This window comes from Microcebus murinus, chromosome 23, assembly GCF_040939455.1.
Source record: "Microcebus murinus isolate Inina chromosome 23, M.murinus_Inina_mat1.0, whole genome shotgun sequence".
Classification (NCBI taxonomy): Eukaryota; Metazoa; Chordata; class Mammalia; order Primates; family Cheirogaleidae; genus Microcebus; species Microcebus murinus.
The window spans coordinates 34,615,098-34,630,666 of NC_134126.1; the positions used below are offsets into that span (position 1 = coordinate 34,615,098).

The window sequence follows — 15,569 nt, forward strand, 5'->3', positions numbered from 1 at the left end:
CATCAGGGATTGGCAAGGAAAGCACCCGCGTGGTGGACTTCCAGTGTTACAGTGAGAGAGGGGTGCTCACGCTCACTGGGATACTTATTACAGGACGCACAGCATAAATGCGTTCATTCGTCGTGGGGTGAAGCGCCTTACAGATGGAACTTGACTACATTGCACACTGGGAATACACCCTTGACATCCTTCATGCCTTAGACCCCTGAAAGGATTCATTAAAATCCAATTAAATTGGAATGCAAAAGAAATGCACGCATTACAAAACATGATTTTTCAAGCCCTGTTTTTGCAATTATAAAACTATTACGGAACACCGCAGTTAAAAAGGCCGAAACGTTAATTCGGTCTCAGATCTGTTCCTTTTCATCATCTTTCACAGCATTAAAATAGCAGCAAGAAATAGACGATGCTAACTTCATGAACGGTAGTGAGTTTTTTTAAGTGATCGCTCTAAACAAAAGCAATCCAAAACCGGGCCCACAACAACTTATTTCTTATTTTCACTCAAAAAAATTCTTAAAAAATTGAAATTTAATTGCTATCACTCTAATGAAAAGAAAATTGGCACAATAGTAGGGCATATAAACAAGGAGGTTTTCATGTATAATATTTTATCAGCTCCTTTAATATTACCCATAACTTTTAGTATCGTATCGGCAATTAAGATGCACTCGATAAAATAATTTTCCACTGACACAAGCATTCTCCCATCATAAAGTATATATGAGGTAATAGACAAGGTAAACTCCAGTTTAATATCTATTTATCTCAGTTTCATGACCGGGAGTACACCAAGAAATACACGAAAGAATTTAAAGACTTAGAATAATTCAGTAACATAGATCGTGTGGCATAGGTCTACTTTAGAAGAATTATTTATTTTATTTTATTTTTTGAGACAGAGTCTCACTCTGTTGCCCAGGCTAGAGTGAGTGCCGTGGCGTCAGCCTAGCTCACGGCAACCTCAGACTCCTGGGCTCAAGCGATCCTCCTGCCTCAGCCTCCCGAGGAGCTGGGACTACAAACTCAAGCCATGATGCCCGGCTATTTTTTTTCTATATATTTTTAGTTGTCCAGCTAATTTCTTTCTATTTTTAGTAGAGACGGGGTCTCCCTCTTGCTCAGGCTGGTCTTGGACTCCTGAGCTCAAACGATCCTTCTGCCTCAACCTCCTAGAGTGCTGGGATTACAGGCGTGAGCCACCTCGCCCGGCCCTATTTTAGAAGAATTATTTCAAAGGCAATGCCCAGAGCAACTTGGAACAGGTAGAGGCTGGAAGTGGACAGTCTGGGAGGCTGTCTATATTACACGTGACAGAGGAGGAGGACATGAGCCAGGACACAGGATGGATGAACCCAATTCGGAACACATCTTAGATGTCAAAACAGGAGATTTTGAAGACTGACTGTAGGTAAGTAAGGGATGAGGGACAGGGAGCAAATTTCATTTCGGAGCAACTAAGGATACGTCTATTTTGTAAAAGAGATATTTCCAGAATATGGACTAGCAAAATGATACTGGAGGCTTCTGATGCAGATGTTGAAGAGGAATGTTTTCCAGATAGTTGTGTTGCTTCGTGCTCTTGCAAAAAAGAATGAGAAAAGGAAGAAGTGAGTGTGAAAGGGTTGGGAGAGGAAGGCAAGTCCAAAGGCAGAAACACAGGCGGCTGCGAAGGTGACGAGAGCTAAGGGAACAAGCGGCATCAAAATGCGAGTGATGCCTTGGAGGTGTGAGTGCTGAGCCGAGGTCGGAAAGAAGGAGTGCGGGTGAGCACAGACCAGCAGCTGCCCCTCACAAGCAGGTGGAAGCCCAGAGAGTAAAGCAGAGCAAGGTGGTCATTGTGAAGAACTGACTGAATGAATTAACCGTGATTCAGGACGGTGGGAGGATCAGGACTGAGTGAGGTGACGTATGTGACTTGGTAACCAGTTGTCAACTTGTTACTTTTTTTTTTGAGACAGAGTCTCACTCTGTTGCCCAGGCTAGAGTGAGTGCTGTGGCATCAGCCTAGCTCACAGCAACCTCAAACTCCTGGGCTCAACCGATCCTCCTGCCTCAGCCTCCTGAGTAGCTGGGACTACAGGCATGCACCACCATGCCTGGCTGATTTTTTCTATATATTTTTAGTTGGCCAATTAATTTCTTTCTGTTTTTAGTAGAGATGGGGGTCTTGCACTTGCTCAGGCTGGTCTCCAACTCCTGATCTTGAGCGATCCTCCCACCTCGGCCTCCCAGAGTGCTAGGATTAGAGGCGTGAGCCACCGCGCCCGGCCCAACTTGTCACTCTTAATAAAATTATATCAACAGAAACATTATGATAAGGAAATACATAGGAGGTTCTATTATTTGTTCTTTCCAAGAGATGAAACAATAACTGGCTTCCTTCTTAATAAAATGATGGTTTATCTGATGACCATGCTTGGTCAGCTCCCTGTCACTGGTTTGATGATCACATTTCAGCTTTAGAACCCACCAGCTCCCAGCAGTCCACAATGTCGAGTTTTGGGCATTACAAAGACCTGAGCTACAATGAAAGGATTATGCACCCACGAGGAAAGCTGGCTGTCCCACCTGGAAGGCCAGGACCCTTGGGGGCCGCTAACGCTAGATGGAATCTCAGCTCTAAATCATGCAGATCTCCATGTGAAACAGTGGCAGTCCACAGCTATTCAGAGTTCAGTGGATTCTGTCGATTTCTACCAGCTTTGGAAGTTTTCCATATCGCAATTAATTATTGTCAAGCACTTGGCCATTTTCACAAATGATTGGAAGGGACATAAACACGTCACCTCTGCTTCTGCCATATTTAAGAAAGAGGAAGCTACAGAAAGAAATTAGCTGGACAACTAAAAAGTGTGTGTGTGTATATATATATATATATATTAGCTGGGCATGGTGGCTCACACCTGTAGTCCCAGCTACTCAGGAGGCTGAGGCAGAAGGATCACTTGAGGTCAGGAGTTCGAGACTAGCCTGAGCAAGAGTGAGACGCCATCTCTACTAAAAAATAGAAAGAAATTAGCTGGACAACTAAAAAGTATATATATATATATATATATATATATATCTCAGCTGAGCATGATGGCGCATGCCTGTAGTCCCAGCTACTCGGGAGGCTGAGACAGGAGGATTGCTTGAGCCCAAGAGTTTGAGGTTGCTGTGAGCTAGGCTGACACCACAGCACTCTAGCCCGGGCAATAGAGTAAGACTCTGACTCAAAAAAAGAAAAGAAAAAGAAAAGAAAAAGGAAAGAAAGAAAGAAAGAAAGAAAGAAAGAAAGAAAGAAAGAAAGAAAGAAAGAAAGAAAGAAAGAAAGAAAGAAAGAAAGAAGGAGAGGGAGGGAGGGAGGGAGGGAGGGAGGGAGGGAGGGAGGGAGGGAGGGAGGAAGGAAGGAAGGAAGGAAGGAAGGAAGGAAGGAAGGAAGGAAGGAAGGAAGGAAGGAAGGACCGACCGAGGAAGCTGGTCTCACAGCAGGCCCTGGGAGGCGGCCCCACTCACCGGAATACCGGGGGGCACAGAGGCAGGTGTACCTCCCTACCCCGTTGACGCAGGTGGCCTGGTTCCGGCAGGGCTCCGAGGCGCACTCGTCCACCTCGCGGTCGCAGTGCCGGCCTTGGTACCCGGGCACGCAGAAGCAGGCGTAGCCTCCAATGCCGTCCTGGCACACGGCCCCGTGGTGGCACGGGCTGGAGGCACACTCGTCCACGTCCACTTCGCAGAACCTTCCGGCATACCCGGCAGGGCAGACGCAGACGGGGGGAGCGGGGTCCTGGCGGCAGACGCCCCCGTGCTGGCAGGAGCTCGGGCCACAGGGCCCGGCGGCCTCACAGGTGACCCCAGGGGGACACTGGCACAGGAAGCCCCGCTCTCCCGGGGCGTTCACGCACGTGGCGTTCCCGCCGCAGGGGTGCGAGAGACAAGGGTCCTCCGTGCGGTCGCAGCCTCTGTCCCCATCGCCGGCCTCGTCTGAACAACGGCAGTCCCTGTCCTTTGAGAGGCCCCTGCACGTAGAGTTGCTTTGGCAAGAACGTGAGATGCACCTGGTGTCGTTTCTATGGCAAAAGGAATCTACAAAAAAGTAAAAAGAAAAAAAAAATCAAGATTAAAGTTGCGAATGGTTGAGGATGATGTCAGAGAACTTGTTTCCTTCGGACCCTTGGGCCGCCTCAGACAAACTCGCTAATGGGAGACACGGTGGGTCCAGCTCCGACGCAGCGTTGTCATTTCCCGTTTGTCAGAGCTTTTCGTGCGGTTGTTAGAAGCAAACCGGTTTGCTGGTTTGAGATTTTTTTCCTCCTCCTCCACATTCCCTTTCTTGGGGGTGAGTGGAGCTGAGGACTGGGGCGAATTGAAGCAGCTGTTACACTTCCCTACGTACACAGAATTCTGAAATTCATGTTCTCTCCTGGAAGAGTTTGGGGAATCCTGGGTGATGAGTTACAAAGCTAGTTCTGAACAAGTTGTCTCGCTGCAACTAATATTGAAATAAATACCGTAACTGGGTTTATGACTGCCTCATCACAACACGATTTCATGCTCTAAACAAAAAGCCAAAGAAATTTAAAGAAAAGAAAAAATAATAAAATTCTGACTATTTACTGAAGATCCACTCTCTGTACTAAGCATTCTAGGGTATTTCACATATGTTATTTCTTTTTTCTTTTGAGACAGAGTCTCGCTTTGTTGCCCAGGCTAGAGTGAGTGCCGTGGCGTCAGCCTAGCTCACAGCAACCTCAAACTCCTGGGCTCAAGCGATCCTCCTGCCTCAGCCTCCCGAGTAGCTGGGACTACAGGCATGTGCTACCATGCCCGGCTAATTTCTTTCTATTTTTAGTAGAGACGGGGTCTCCCTCTTGCTCAGGCTGGTCTCAAACTCATGAGCTCAAAGGATCCTCCCGCCTCAGCCTCCCAGAGTGTTAGGATTACAGGCGTGAGCCACGGCGCCTGGCCCACTTATATTATTTCTTATCCTCACAGAAACACAACATAATTGTGTACATTTTGCAGCTGACAGATTAAGTCCCTGCAGGAAAATTGATGTAGTAAAATTTGCAAACTTTCATCTTCCTGAAAATCATCTCTGTTCTAGGAATAGATTTTTAAAATTCTAATTGGAATAATAACCTTCAGGAAAGCAATAATTCTATAATTCCCCCCCCCCAAGTTCACTGGATACTTGCATGTGTGTAAATTCTCACTGAATATACACACGTTATGGTCACAACATTTCTATTTTCGTAATCGTATACATTGAGAAGCTTTATGATTTGGCAACTCAATGTACCAGTCCACAAAACACTTTCTTTTCATGTGGATTCATCTAATACATTATTCCCTTATTTTTACTTCGTTTCTCAAAACATTGCTCACAAACATCATAGCAGATAATAGTACAGGCCTATAATAAAAAGGTTATAAAACACAGAGTTTGCTCTTAAATCATGAGACACAAATCAGCCCTTCACAATACCATGGACAAACTCCTTATGGTAAAGCACTCTTTCCCTCCATTTCCTCTTTCCCTCTCTCTCTCTCACTCTCTCTCTGTATATCCCATATATATCATACATACATATGTAGATGATACTCAATTTAAGATGGTTCAATTTTCAATTTTTCAATTTTACAACTGTACCCATACAACCATTTTGTTTTGCACTTTTAGCACAGTATTCGATAAATTACATGAGACATGCAACACTTTATTATAAAACAGGCTTTGTATCAGATGATTTTGCCCAACTGTAGGCTAATGTAAGTGTTTTGAGTCCTTTTAAGGTATTTTTTAGGCTAAGCTGTGAGGTTTGGTAGGTTAAGTGTCTTGAACAAATTTTACACTTAGGATATTTTCCACTTGCCATGGGTTTATCAGGATGTAATCCCATAGCAAGTAAAGGAACACCTGTGTGCGTATCCCGTTGGTTCTGTTACCCTGGAGGACCTCAACTAATGCAGATTTTGGTGCTGAGTTGTAGAGGACAGAATTTTACGAATGAGTTTTCTGAATCGGTGCTGGGGTTTCTGGAATTGGCTTCCCGATTGGATTAGACTTAGAGACGCCGCTGACTCTACTGCCAATAGTGAAGACAGCACTAACAGTCCATGGTGTGACCTGGTAATAGAGACACACAAAGCATCTACAGTGCGTTCATCTGGTCAACCATGATCACCAGGAAGCCGGAGATCATGCATTTGATCCTCCAGAACATGTTTGGAAAGCTAACAAATGGAACGACATTGTCCGATCATTTTAACCACACCCGCTCGCTGTGCCTGCTCCGGGGTGACCTGTGTCATTGGTGCCGTCTGCTACACAGGTCTGTGGTGTGCCCACAGGTGAGATGCTAACTGGCCCCGTGGGAGGGCAGCCCGTGACGTGGGCGTCATTAACTGATGCTACCGCAGAGCTGACCGCACTGAACAACCGGACAATCACGCGTCAAAGTGAAAGTTCTATTTTTCAGACATGTAAATGAACTGCAGTTTATGGCATTATTAAAACTAACTGACTAAATAACCATAAATAAAAACAGACTGTGGTCAGACCCATGATGGGAATGTCATGAGGCAAGGATGATGATTATTCCAATTTTTGTAGCCATAATTGAAAAACACGTGATACGTGATTACACCTGGCACGTTGCATGCGTCTTTAGTGAACAATACAGCACTTTTCACAGTGACGACACCTTTAGAATAAGACTTAGACACACTCATAAAAAAAAACAACAAAAAAACACAACCTTATGGATTATTTAAAATTGCAATTGGAATTTAGTTCCTAGAGAAATGACCATAGAGAGATTTTTTCCCCCCAGCTTTCATAGGAGACTTATAGACTTTTACTGGCCGTGGAGGGGAATTGATATTTTCAGACCAATTTATTTAAGCTGCAAAATTGTTTCCTTGTAGTAAAGTTCGCCATCTACTGGCTGCCGTAAGAAGTTCTGCAATAGCAGGTGTCAGACTTTTTCTTTTTGCTCTTATTCTTTCTTTTTCTTTCTTTCTTTCTTTCTTTCTTTCTTTCTTTCTTTCTTTCTTTCTTTCTTTCTTTCTTTCTTTCTTTCTTTCTTTCTTTCTTTCTTTCTTTCTTTCTTTCTTTCTTTCTTTCTTTCTTTCTTTCTTTTCTTCTTTCTGTCTTTCCTTCTTTCTCTCTCTCTTCTTTCTTTCTTCTCTCTCTTCTTTCTCTCTCTTTCTTCTTTCTTTCTTTCTTTCTTTCTTTCTTTCTTTCTTTCTTTCTTTCTTTCTTTCTTTCTTTCTTTCTTTCTTTCTTTCTTTCTTTCTTTCTTTCTTTCTTTCTTTCTCTTTCTTTTCTTTCTTTTCTCTCTCTAAGAGCAGAACTCCTTTAAGAAAAATGTCACGAGTCACCCCAAACGCTCCCCATGTACTCCCACCAGTGGATACGAAGTTCTCTGGGCTCCTGGCTCTGGGGCTTGTGTTTTTCTGGGTTCCTCCCTAAAGTATGGGGAGACGGGCAAGGACTTGGGGACATCTCTCATAGAGGTGGGAGAAAATATGCCGGCTGTGGTGTGGAGCAATTTGTTTTTTCAGTATGTGTCACTGTCTTTATGTGAAAAATGGAGTCATTTTTTTTAAACACACAAAGGAAAAGCTCTCGCTATGTTAATTCTATCTTTAATATATGTTCAACCTAAATGTGTTTTACCTAAATAAAAATGAAAGAGGAACAGAGGAACTGTGAACATAAAACTTGATATTCCCAACAACATCTAATGAAGGGTTTCTTATATTCTTTTATATAAAAAATCTTTTCATAAAGATTATTTAATACACATTTTCTAACGAAATGCAGTTAGAATGAAATGGAAATTATAAACAATGTTATTGGAGATAGAAATGTCAAAATTTTCCTGGTCTAAGAATTTCAGTTGATGAGAATAAAGTGGTTTGTTGAATTCTCTTTAGCTTGATCATTTTCTGCAGAGAATGACATTTAATTCCAGGGTTGGAGTTGGAGGAAGGTGGCATGGGAGACCCATGTCTTTATTCAGGACATAGAGGAAATGACTTGAACGTGGTAGGTAGTCAATAGAAATTTGTTGAATAATGAATGAATGAGCAGGCAAACCTGAATCCTCATTTAAGCCTTGCTGTGAAATTCTTACTGTGGACTTTTTTGATAAAATCAAGAAGAACAAATCATGGGTTAAACCACTTACTTTGATGTACAGTGTGGTAGAATCCACACGGAGTTAAAATAAGATGCAGATAGGCTCTTTCTGACCATTCCTTTCCTTTGCATTTCTAAAACTAGGCATTTACAATCTGATGTGTTGTTATTTTCTGTGTATAGGGTCTTAAATACTAAATGGAGGCCAACTTAATATAATGGGAAGAGTACCGTTTCATGGTCAGAGATTTGAATTTTGGTTCTGCTATTCACCATCTCTGTGACTTTGGGGAGACCATTTGTCACTGGGCCTCAGTTTCCCGATTTCTGAAGAGGGTGATACGTACAGTAGCCGTACGCACAGAAGGGGAGAGCATGGCCTTGGAGCCTGGGTGTAGATTCTGGCTCTGCCACTTGCTAACTCCGTGTGTTCTATCACAATTGACACCTCTGCGCTCAGTTTCCATCTTTGTAGAAATGACACCTGCCCTAGAGAGTCGCTGTGAAGTTAAATGAATGAACATGAAATTCCTGGCAGGACTGGCACAGAGAGAGCCTTCATTGTTGGCGATGGTGTCGTCATTACCATTAGGAGTAAAAGATACATAAATTTCATTGTGAAAATCAGGGATAAAGGAGTTTTTAAAATCAATATCATCTGCCTTTTCTTTCCATGCAGGGTCCAAAGCATGTATATCTTGCCACCTTCTATTGACTGGCAAAGTACCACGAACATAGCTGGTGCGTGGTAAATGCATGCTTAAAAAATGAATACATTCAAGAAAAAGGAGACCATATGATATTGGAAGGAGAGTTTTGAGGCTTGGGGTTTTTTAAGAGGTATGAATACAAGTTTGTCATCAGCACACATTCCCTGAGAATCATACTTCAAAATCCAGGTTAAATGCCCAATATCATCAACTTAATATTCACCATAGTTAACTCACGTGCAAACTCTCTGAAACACAGTTTTCTTACTCCAGTTGAGAGAAGATTGTTCGTGTCCAAAGCTCATCAGTGTCACCTGTAACTCAATATCCCTATTCAACTACCATCTCCTCTTTAGAGGGTCCATGGCCTGAGAAACTTTTCTATGAACACATATTTTAAGTCCCCTGTATATGACAGGCATTTTGCTGGGTGCTTTTGTGCGCAGTTTCTGGTCATGAGCATCGTCACAGATGAAATCGGGAGGCTGCGGAAACAAAGACTTCTTTTTCTCTCAAAGCTTCTCCATGAGAATAAAGCCTCTGGGTCCTCCTCTGCAAAGCCCATGCACTCAAGCACGGGATCCGGCTTGGATCAGGTCTCCGGATCTAGGGTTAGGGTGGCAGACCAAGTGCTTTGCCGTTGGCTGCAGTCACCCACCCTTAGCTCAGAGAAGATGACCTGCCCTTTGTCATCCTTAGAACACGACTAAATAATGTACATCGTGAAGGTCACTTTTACTAAATGTCAATCACCAAAAATTCTAATGAGGGTCTAATTAGGTTCCTCTGACATTAAATTCATTTAAAGCTAATCAGGCCTGAATCCACTGACCTTATTATAATCCATGTATATTTTAATAATGACAGGCTTCTAAACGACCCCTTTTACTTATGGAAGAGACGTTCGTGTTGTTAGCTCCTTTGCCACTAGGAAATTGAAATTCTCACAATGAAGCTAAAAATGTTCTGAACAAAAAGAAAAGTAAAAGTTTTTTACCACTCCAAAAAGCCATGTTTTTTTTTTAAAACTGATCAATGATTTTACAGATACAGTTTCAACATCAATTATAAAACAATGGCTCTGAAAATTTTAGCTACACAGCACTTTTGTCCTAAAAAGAGATTTGAAAGTTTTAATATTTTCAATTAGATTCTTATCAGTGTGCTAAGTATACCACACACAATGAAGGTTAAAGGAAAAAATAAGCAACATAGAATAAATGAAAGCAGCCCTTCAACCTCCAGCCCATTCCACTGTATACCAAAATAGTATGGGCAATCCATACAAGAATGAAAAAATTAGAATAATCTAATGTTGCAACTTTATTATTGGTATTATACAAATGTCTCTAATATTTTGGCTCCTTGCCTAACCCTTGTGTTTCATTTAACCCCTACAGAAAAATTGTGGGGTTGGAGGCATCATGCCCACTTTATAAACATGAAATTGAGGTTCAGGAATGTCAAAGAACTTTCCCCGGGTTGTGCAGCTAATACATGGTAGATCAGGATGTCAAGAAGACTTCGAAACATTTATTTGAAAAAATCCAAAGGAATAGGAAGAAGGAATCACACCTAAAAAGAAACACCTAAAAGACGATCCGGATCAGCCTTGCCAGACACCCACTGAGGATCCGGTCAAACTGCAGATTCAGGAGGGCGGGGCTGCAGGTTGGCATCTACAGCAAGCTCCAGGTGATGCTGATGGCCGCCCCACAGACCACACCTAAACCACAGCGTCTACACCAGCGCCGTCTGATAGACGGATTCTACGAGCTGCGTCTGTAACGCTAAGTTTCTAGCAGCCACGTTAAAAAGAAAAAACAAATAGGCAAAGTTAATTTTAACATATTTTAATAGCCCAGTATATATATATAAAAACATTAATTACCATTTCCATATATAATCAGTATAAAGAATTATTAATGAGATAGTTACACTGTTTTCATTTCAGGCCTCGGAGATGCCGGGTGGGTGCGTTTTAGACTCCCAGCACACTTAATTCCATCTAGTCCCATTTCGAGTGCCCAAAAGCCACACGGGACTAGCGGCCGCTACCTTGAACAGGGTAGCTCTGGACAGTTTCTCCTATTTTTGGTCTAGAGAAGTAACGTGTGGTAAGACATTAGTGCCCTAGAATCTAAATTATCTTCTATTATGGCATTCTTGCAGCAGTAGCCATGAATGAAGACGTCTAACGTGCTTTCTGTGTGTCGGATTACGATGCATGTTCAAACTGTGCACGTCCCGAGAAGCCCAGTGCAAGGTGCACTTCTTCCAGGAATCTCTCCCATATTTTTGCACGCTTGACTCCTGGCCTGAGCAACCATAGAACTTACCATTGTTAAGGCACAAGTTAACCCTTATCTAGATATTTCCTAAATTGTTCTTTATTGCATAGATAAAGACTTGTTCTTACAATAAGCAAATAAGCTCTTAAAGTTCAGGAACTCTATAATACGAGCTGCTCCCGTCTGCCCGTGTGCATGTTCTCTCTGTGCTCAGGTGTCGACTGTTTGCTTTGCTGATGAATTCGCTTGCTTACTCTGTGCCTCACTGCACATCCGCAGAGGGAATGACTGGCTTCTGTTGGATCCCTCTACGTTGTGAGCCCAATTTGGGGAAAAATCAGGTTACTGTGGTTACCGGGTAACTGGGAAGCCATCGTGAATATAGTTCATTTTCTTTTTATTCGGCTAAGTCTCATGGCACTGAGCACAGCGACCACGATGCCGTTGTGCCTTTTTGGTCTGGATAAGATTGCGAAGAGCTCACGAGCGGCTCCCTGCCCGGCGTGTTCCGGCACATTCTGCCCTGAGCAGGCCCTCGGTGCACACAGACAAGCCCCAGCTCATCATCCCGGCCCCGCGGAGATTCCCCACGTGGAGAATGGGCCTCGATCTCCCGGGGACACACTCTACCCGGGAAGGCCACGGCGAGTGAACACGGGATGGATTCTGAGGCTCCGCGGCCGAGCATGAAACACCAGGGAAATAGCAATATTGCAGCTCTGTTTGAGATCACAGAGACACACACACACACACGTTTGCTGACGTCCTTCTGAGAGTTGAAAGGGAATAGCTCGTATTTTGGATTGGCAGCTTAACTGACTAGAAGAGAATAAAAGTGTAAAGATCGCTCTATTGCAGGAAAGGCATGCGATATCAAACCTTAGATTAAATCACTCTTGCCCGAGCGTGGCCACAATACTCTCCTTTAGGGGCCCATGGCTATGCCTTTGTGCTGAGAACGCTTTGGGGGTTAGTAGGGAATGAAGAATGAAGTCAAGCGAATAGTTCATTAATTTCAAATCAATAACTTTAACAAGTTAATCAATGTTTTGTTTAATAACATAAAGTGCTTTACTTGATATATCTTTTTAAAACTAAAGCCCATATTGTTTGCGTCACTGTATACACTTCCAGTATACATCATAGAGTGGATCAACAATAATTCACTACTGGCCAGGCGCGGTGGCTCACGCCTGTAACCCTAGCACTCTGGGAGGCTGAGGCAGGTGGATCGCTCAACGTCAGGAGTTCGAAACTAGCCTGAGCAGGAGCGAGACCCTGTCTCTACTAAAAATAGAAAGAAATTAATTGGCCAACTAAAAATATATATAGAAAAAATTAGCCGGGCATGGTGGCACATGCCTGTGGTCCCAGCTACTCGGGAGGCTGAGGCAGGAGGATCGCTTGAGCCCAAGAGTTTGAGGTTGCTGTGAGCTAGGCTGACACCATGGCACTACCCCTGGCCACAAAGTGAGACTCTGTCTCAAAAATAAATACATAAATAAAAAATAATAAAAATAATTCCCTATTGATCTGAACCAAGCAAGTTAATCCTCGTCTCCCTAAAGTTAAGTATTTGGCTAAACTCAAACCTTCCATCTTTCTTTCACTTGAAAAATTATATCCAGACCGCCGCAGTCTACTCTTGTACCATGTGCCTATCGTAGGTTCTCCTTGATCTTTCACTTATTGGGGCTCTTGATTAACACTTATCTCTGACATGGGGGCTTTTGGGGTTTTTTTTTTTTCTGTGTCACTTTTCACTACACTAAAACCTAATAAATTCAGGAAACTTTTACTAAAATTCCTCTTATAATGCTGAATGAATTATAAATCAAATAGGGACCACGCCTAATTGAGAGCACATTGAACAGCACAAAGAAGGATGGGTATTCAGTCTCCACTGGTTGGCGTAGGAAAAGCGCCCCCACCAGGCAGCCCAGCAGGTGTAATAACAGTGGTGGGAAGTTTCACCGTTAGTGAAGAGCCTTTGGGTGATCTACGAGAAAGTTAATAGACTTTATAATCAGGACTATTTGCTGTTTTCCACAATTGCGTTGAATACTATGAGATCTACCGCTTTAAGATCATTTCGGTTGCATGTGCAGAAATAGAGGAGGGATGCTATCAATTATTTCCAGAAGTGCAGGAGCCTAAGATCCTATCAGCTAAAGCAGGGTCCTTATAGGATAATTCACCATTTAATCTTTACAAAAATAAAAGCCATATTTAAAGACCTTCTCTTCAAATAAAACCAAGTCATATTTATCCTCCAAGAAGATGCTAATCCTATGGTACAAAAGGGGTTAAGAGACCTTAAAGAATCCATGTACCGCGGGTCCATTGCTACAGCACCCCTTCAGTTGTTATAGAAACCACTTGCAGCTGAAAATCTCCCATCACGATTATTGCTATAGTAACCACCAAAAGACAAGAAGCCGGTTTTTCATACATTTGCCATCGTCCCCTGCTCCCCAGGATAGCTTTTCTTCTAAATTCTCCTATGTTGCTGGAGACATGGGGGGGGGGGGAAGAGTAAATAAATTTGATGGGGAAGAAGGAAAGAAAAAGAGAGAGAAATAAGGACACCTTATAAACAATAAACTGATCATAAATATTTTGTTTACACTTTACAGTGAAAAGAAATTAGACAAACCAGCATTTAAATTGGTGACCAAATCTCTTTATTTCCATCTGTTCGGACTCAAAGTGAGCATTAAAAAATTAGATGTAAAAACATTCTCATATATTTAAAGGCAACATTGGACATTTCAGAGAATTTCCCAATAATTTGCCTTTGTCTAATATTATCTCTTCTGCTACAAATCAAAGTAAGTATATAAGGTGATTTTCTTATAATAGTTTATTATAGGATATTATCAGGTTCTAATACAGTAACGTGCTTAAAAAGTCAATTTTTGATAACTATAATCCAATTAATCTCTTTCCCAAAGCATGCATTTATTTCTTATATTTATTTAAATGTTTTTCAAATTCATAATTGACACATAATAATGATACATATATATGGTATACAATATGATGTTTTGGTACACATATATATACCTTAATGATCAAACCAGAGTAATTAGCATATCCATTGCCTTAAACACTTATCATTTCCTTGTGATGGGAACATTCAAACATCTTTTAGCTATTTTGAAATATACAATACATTGTTGTTAGCTCTAGCCATTCTACTACGCAACAGAACCCCAGAAAGTATTCCTCCTGTCTAACGTAACTTTGTACACATCGACCAAGCTCTCCCTATGCGTTCTCCATCCTTTGTGTAACCACTACTCCAATTCCTACTTCCATGGCATTTTTTTTTTTTTTTTTTTTTTTTTTTGAGATAGTCTCACTGTGTTGCCCAGGCTGGAGTGCAGTCATGGGACTGTAGCTCACTGCATCCTCTAACTCCTGGGCTCAAGCAATCCTCCTGCCTCAGCCTCCTGAGTATCTGGGATTATAGTTATGCACCACCACACCCGGCTAAATGAGAACAACTTTTTAGATTCTACATATGATCATGCAGTATCTGTCTTTCTGTGCCTGGCTTATTTCGCTTAATATAGTGTCCTCCAGGTTCAGTCATATTGTCCCAAATGGCAGGATTTCATTCTGTCTTACGTCTGAATCATGTTTCCTTGTAAACACATTGCACATTTTTTTTTTTTTTTTGAGACAGAGTCTTGCTTGTTGCCCAGGCTAGAGTGAGTGACGTGGCGTCAGCCTAGCTCACAGCAACCTCAAACTCCGGGGCTCAAGTGATCCTGCTGCCTCAGCCTCTCGAGTAGCTGGGACCACAGGCATGCGCCACCATGCCCGGTTAATTTTTTCTATATGTATTAGTTGGCCAATTAATTTCTTTCTATTTATAGTAGAGACGGGGTCTCGCTCTTGCTCAGGCTGGTTTCGAACTCCTGACCTCGAGCAATCCGCCCGCCTCGGCCTCCCAGAGAGCTAGGATTACAGGCGTGAGCCACCGCGCCCGGCCTGCACATTTTCTTTATCCACTCATTCACTGATAGACATTTAGATGGATTCTGTATCTTGGTTATTGTGAAGGGTGCTGCAACAAACATAGTGCAGATGTCTGTTTGACACAATGATGTCACTTCCTTTGAATATATTCACAATAGTGAGATTGCTGGATAATGTAATAGTTCTATTTTTAATTTTTGAGGGACCTCCCAACTGTCTTCCATAATGGCTGTACTAATAGATATTCCCACCAGTAGAATGAAAGGTTTCCCTTTTCTCCACCTCCCCATCAACACTTGTTATTTTTGATTTTTTGATAGTAGATATTCTGCCTGGAGCGAGATGATCTCTCATTGCACTTGTGATTTGCATTCCCCTGATGATTTGTGATGTTGAACATCTTTTTCAGATACCTGTTAGCCAGTTGCATGTCTTCTTTAGGGAAAT

The 15,569-nt window shown here is 42.3% G+C and overlaps 1 protein-coding gene across 1 annotated transcript in view; it reads right to left on the reverse strand.

Moving 5' to 3' along the window:
- CRB1 (crumbs cell polarity complex component 1) overlaps positions 1 to 15,569 on the reverse strand; it is a 112,393-nt gene that overhangs the window by 73,413 nt on the left and 23,411 nt on the right. The window contains exon 2 of the mRNA XM_075996990.1: positions 3,502 to 4,071. Within this exon, the coding sequence (XP_075853105.1) occupies positions 3,502 to 4,071 (570 nt within the window). The remainder of the gene's footprint in view (positions 1 to 3,501; positions 4,072 to 15,569) is intronic.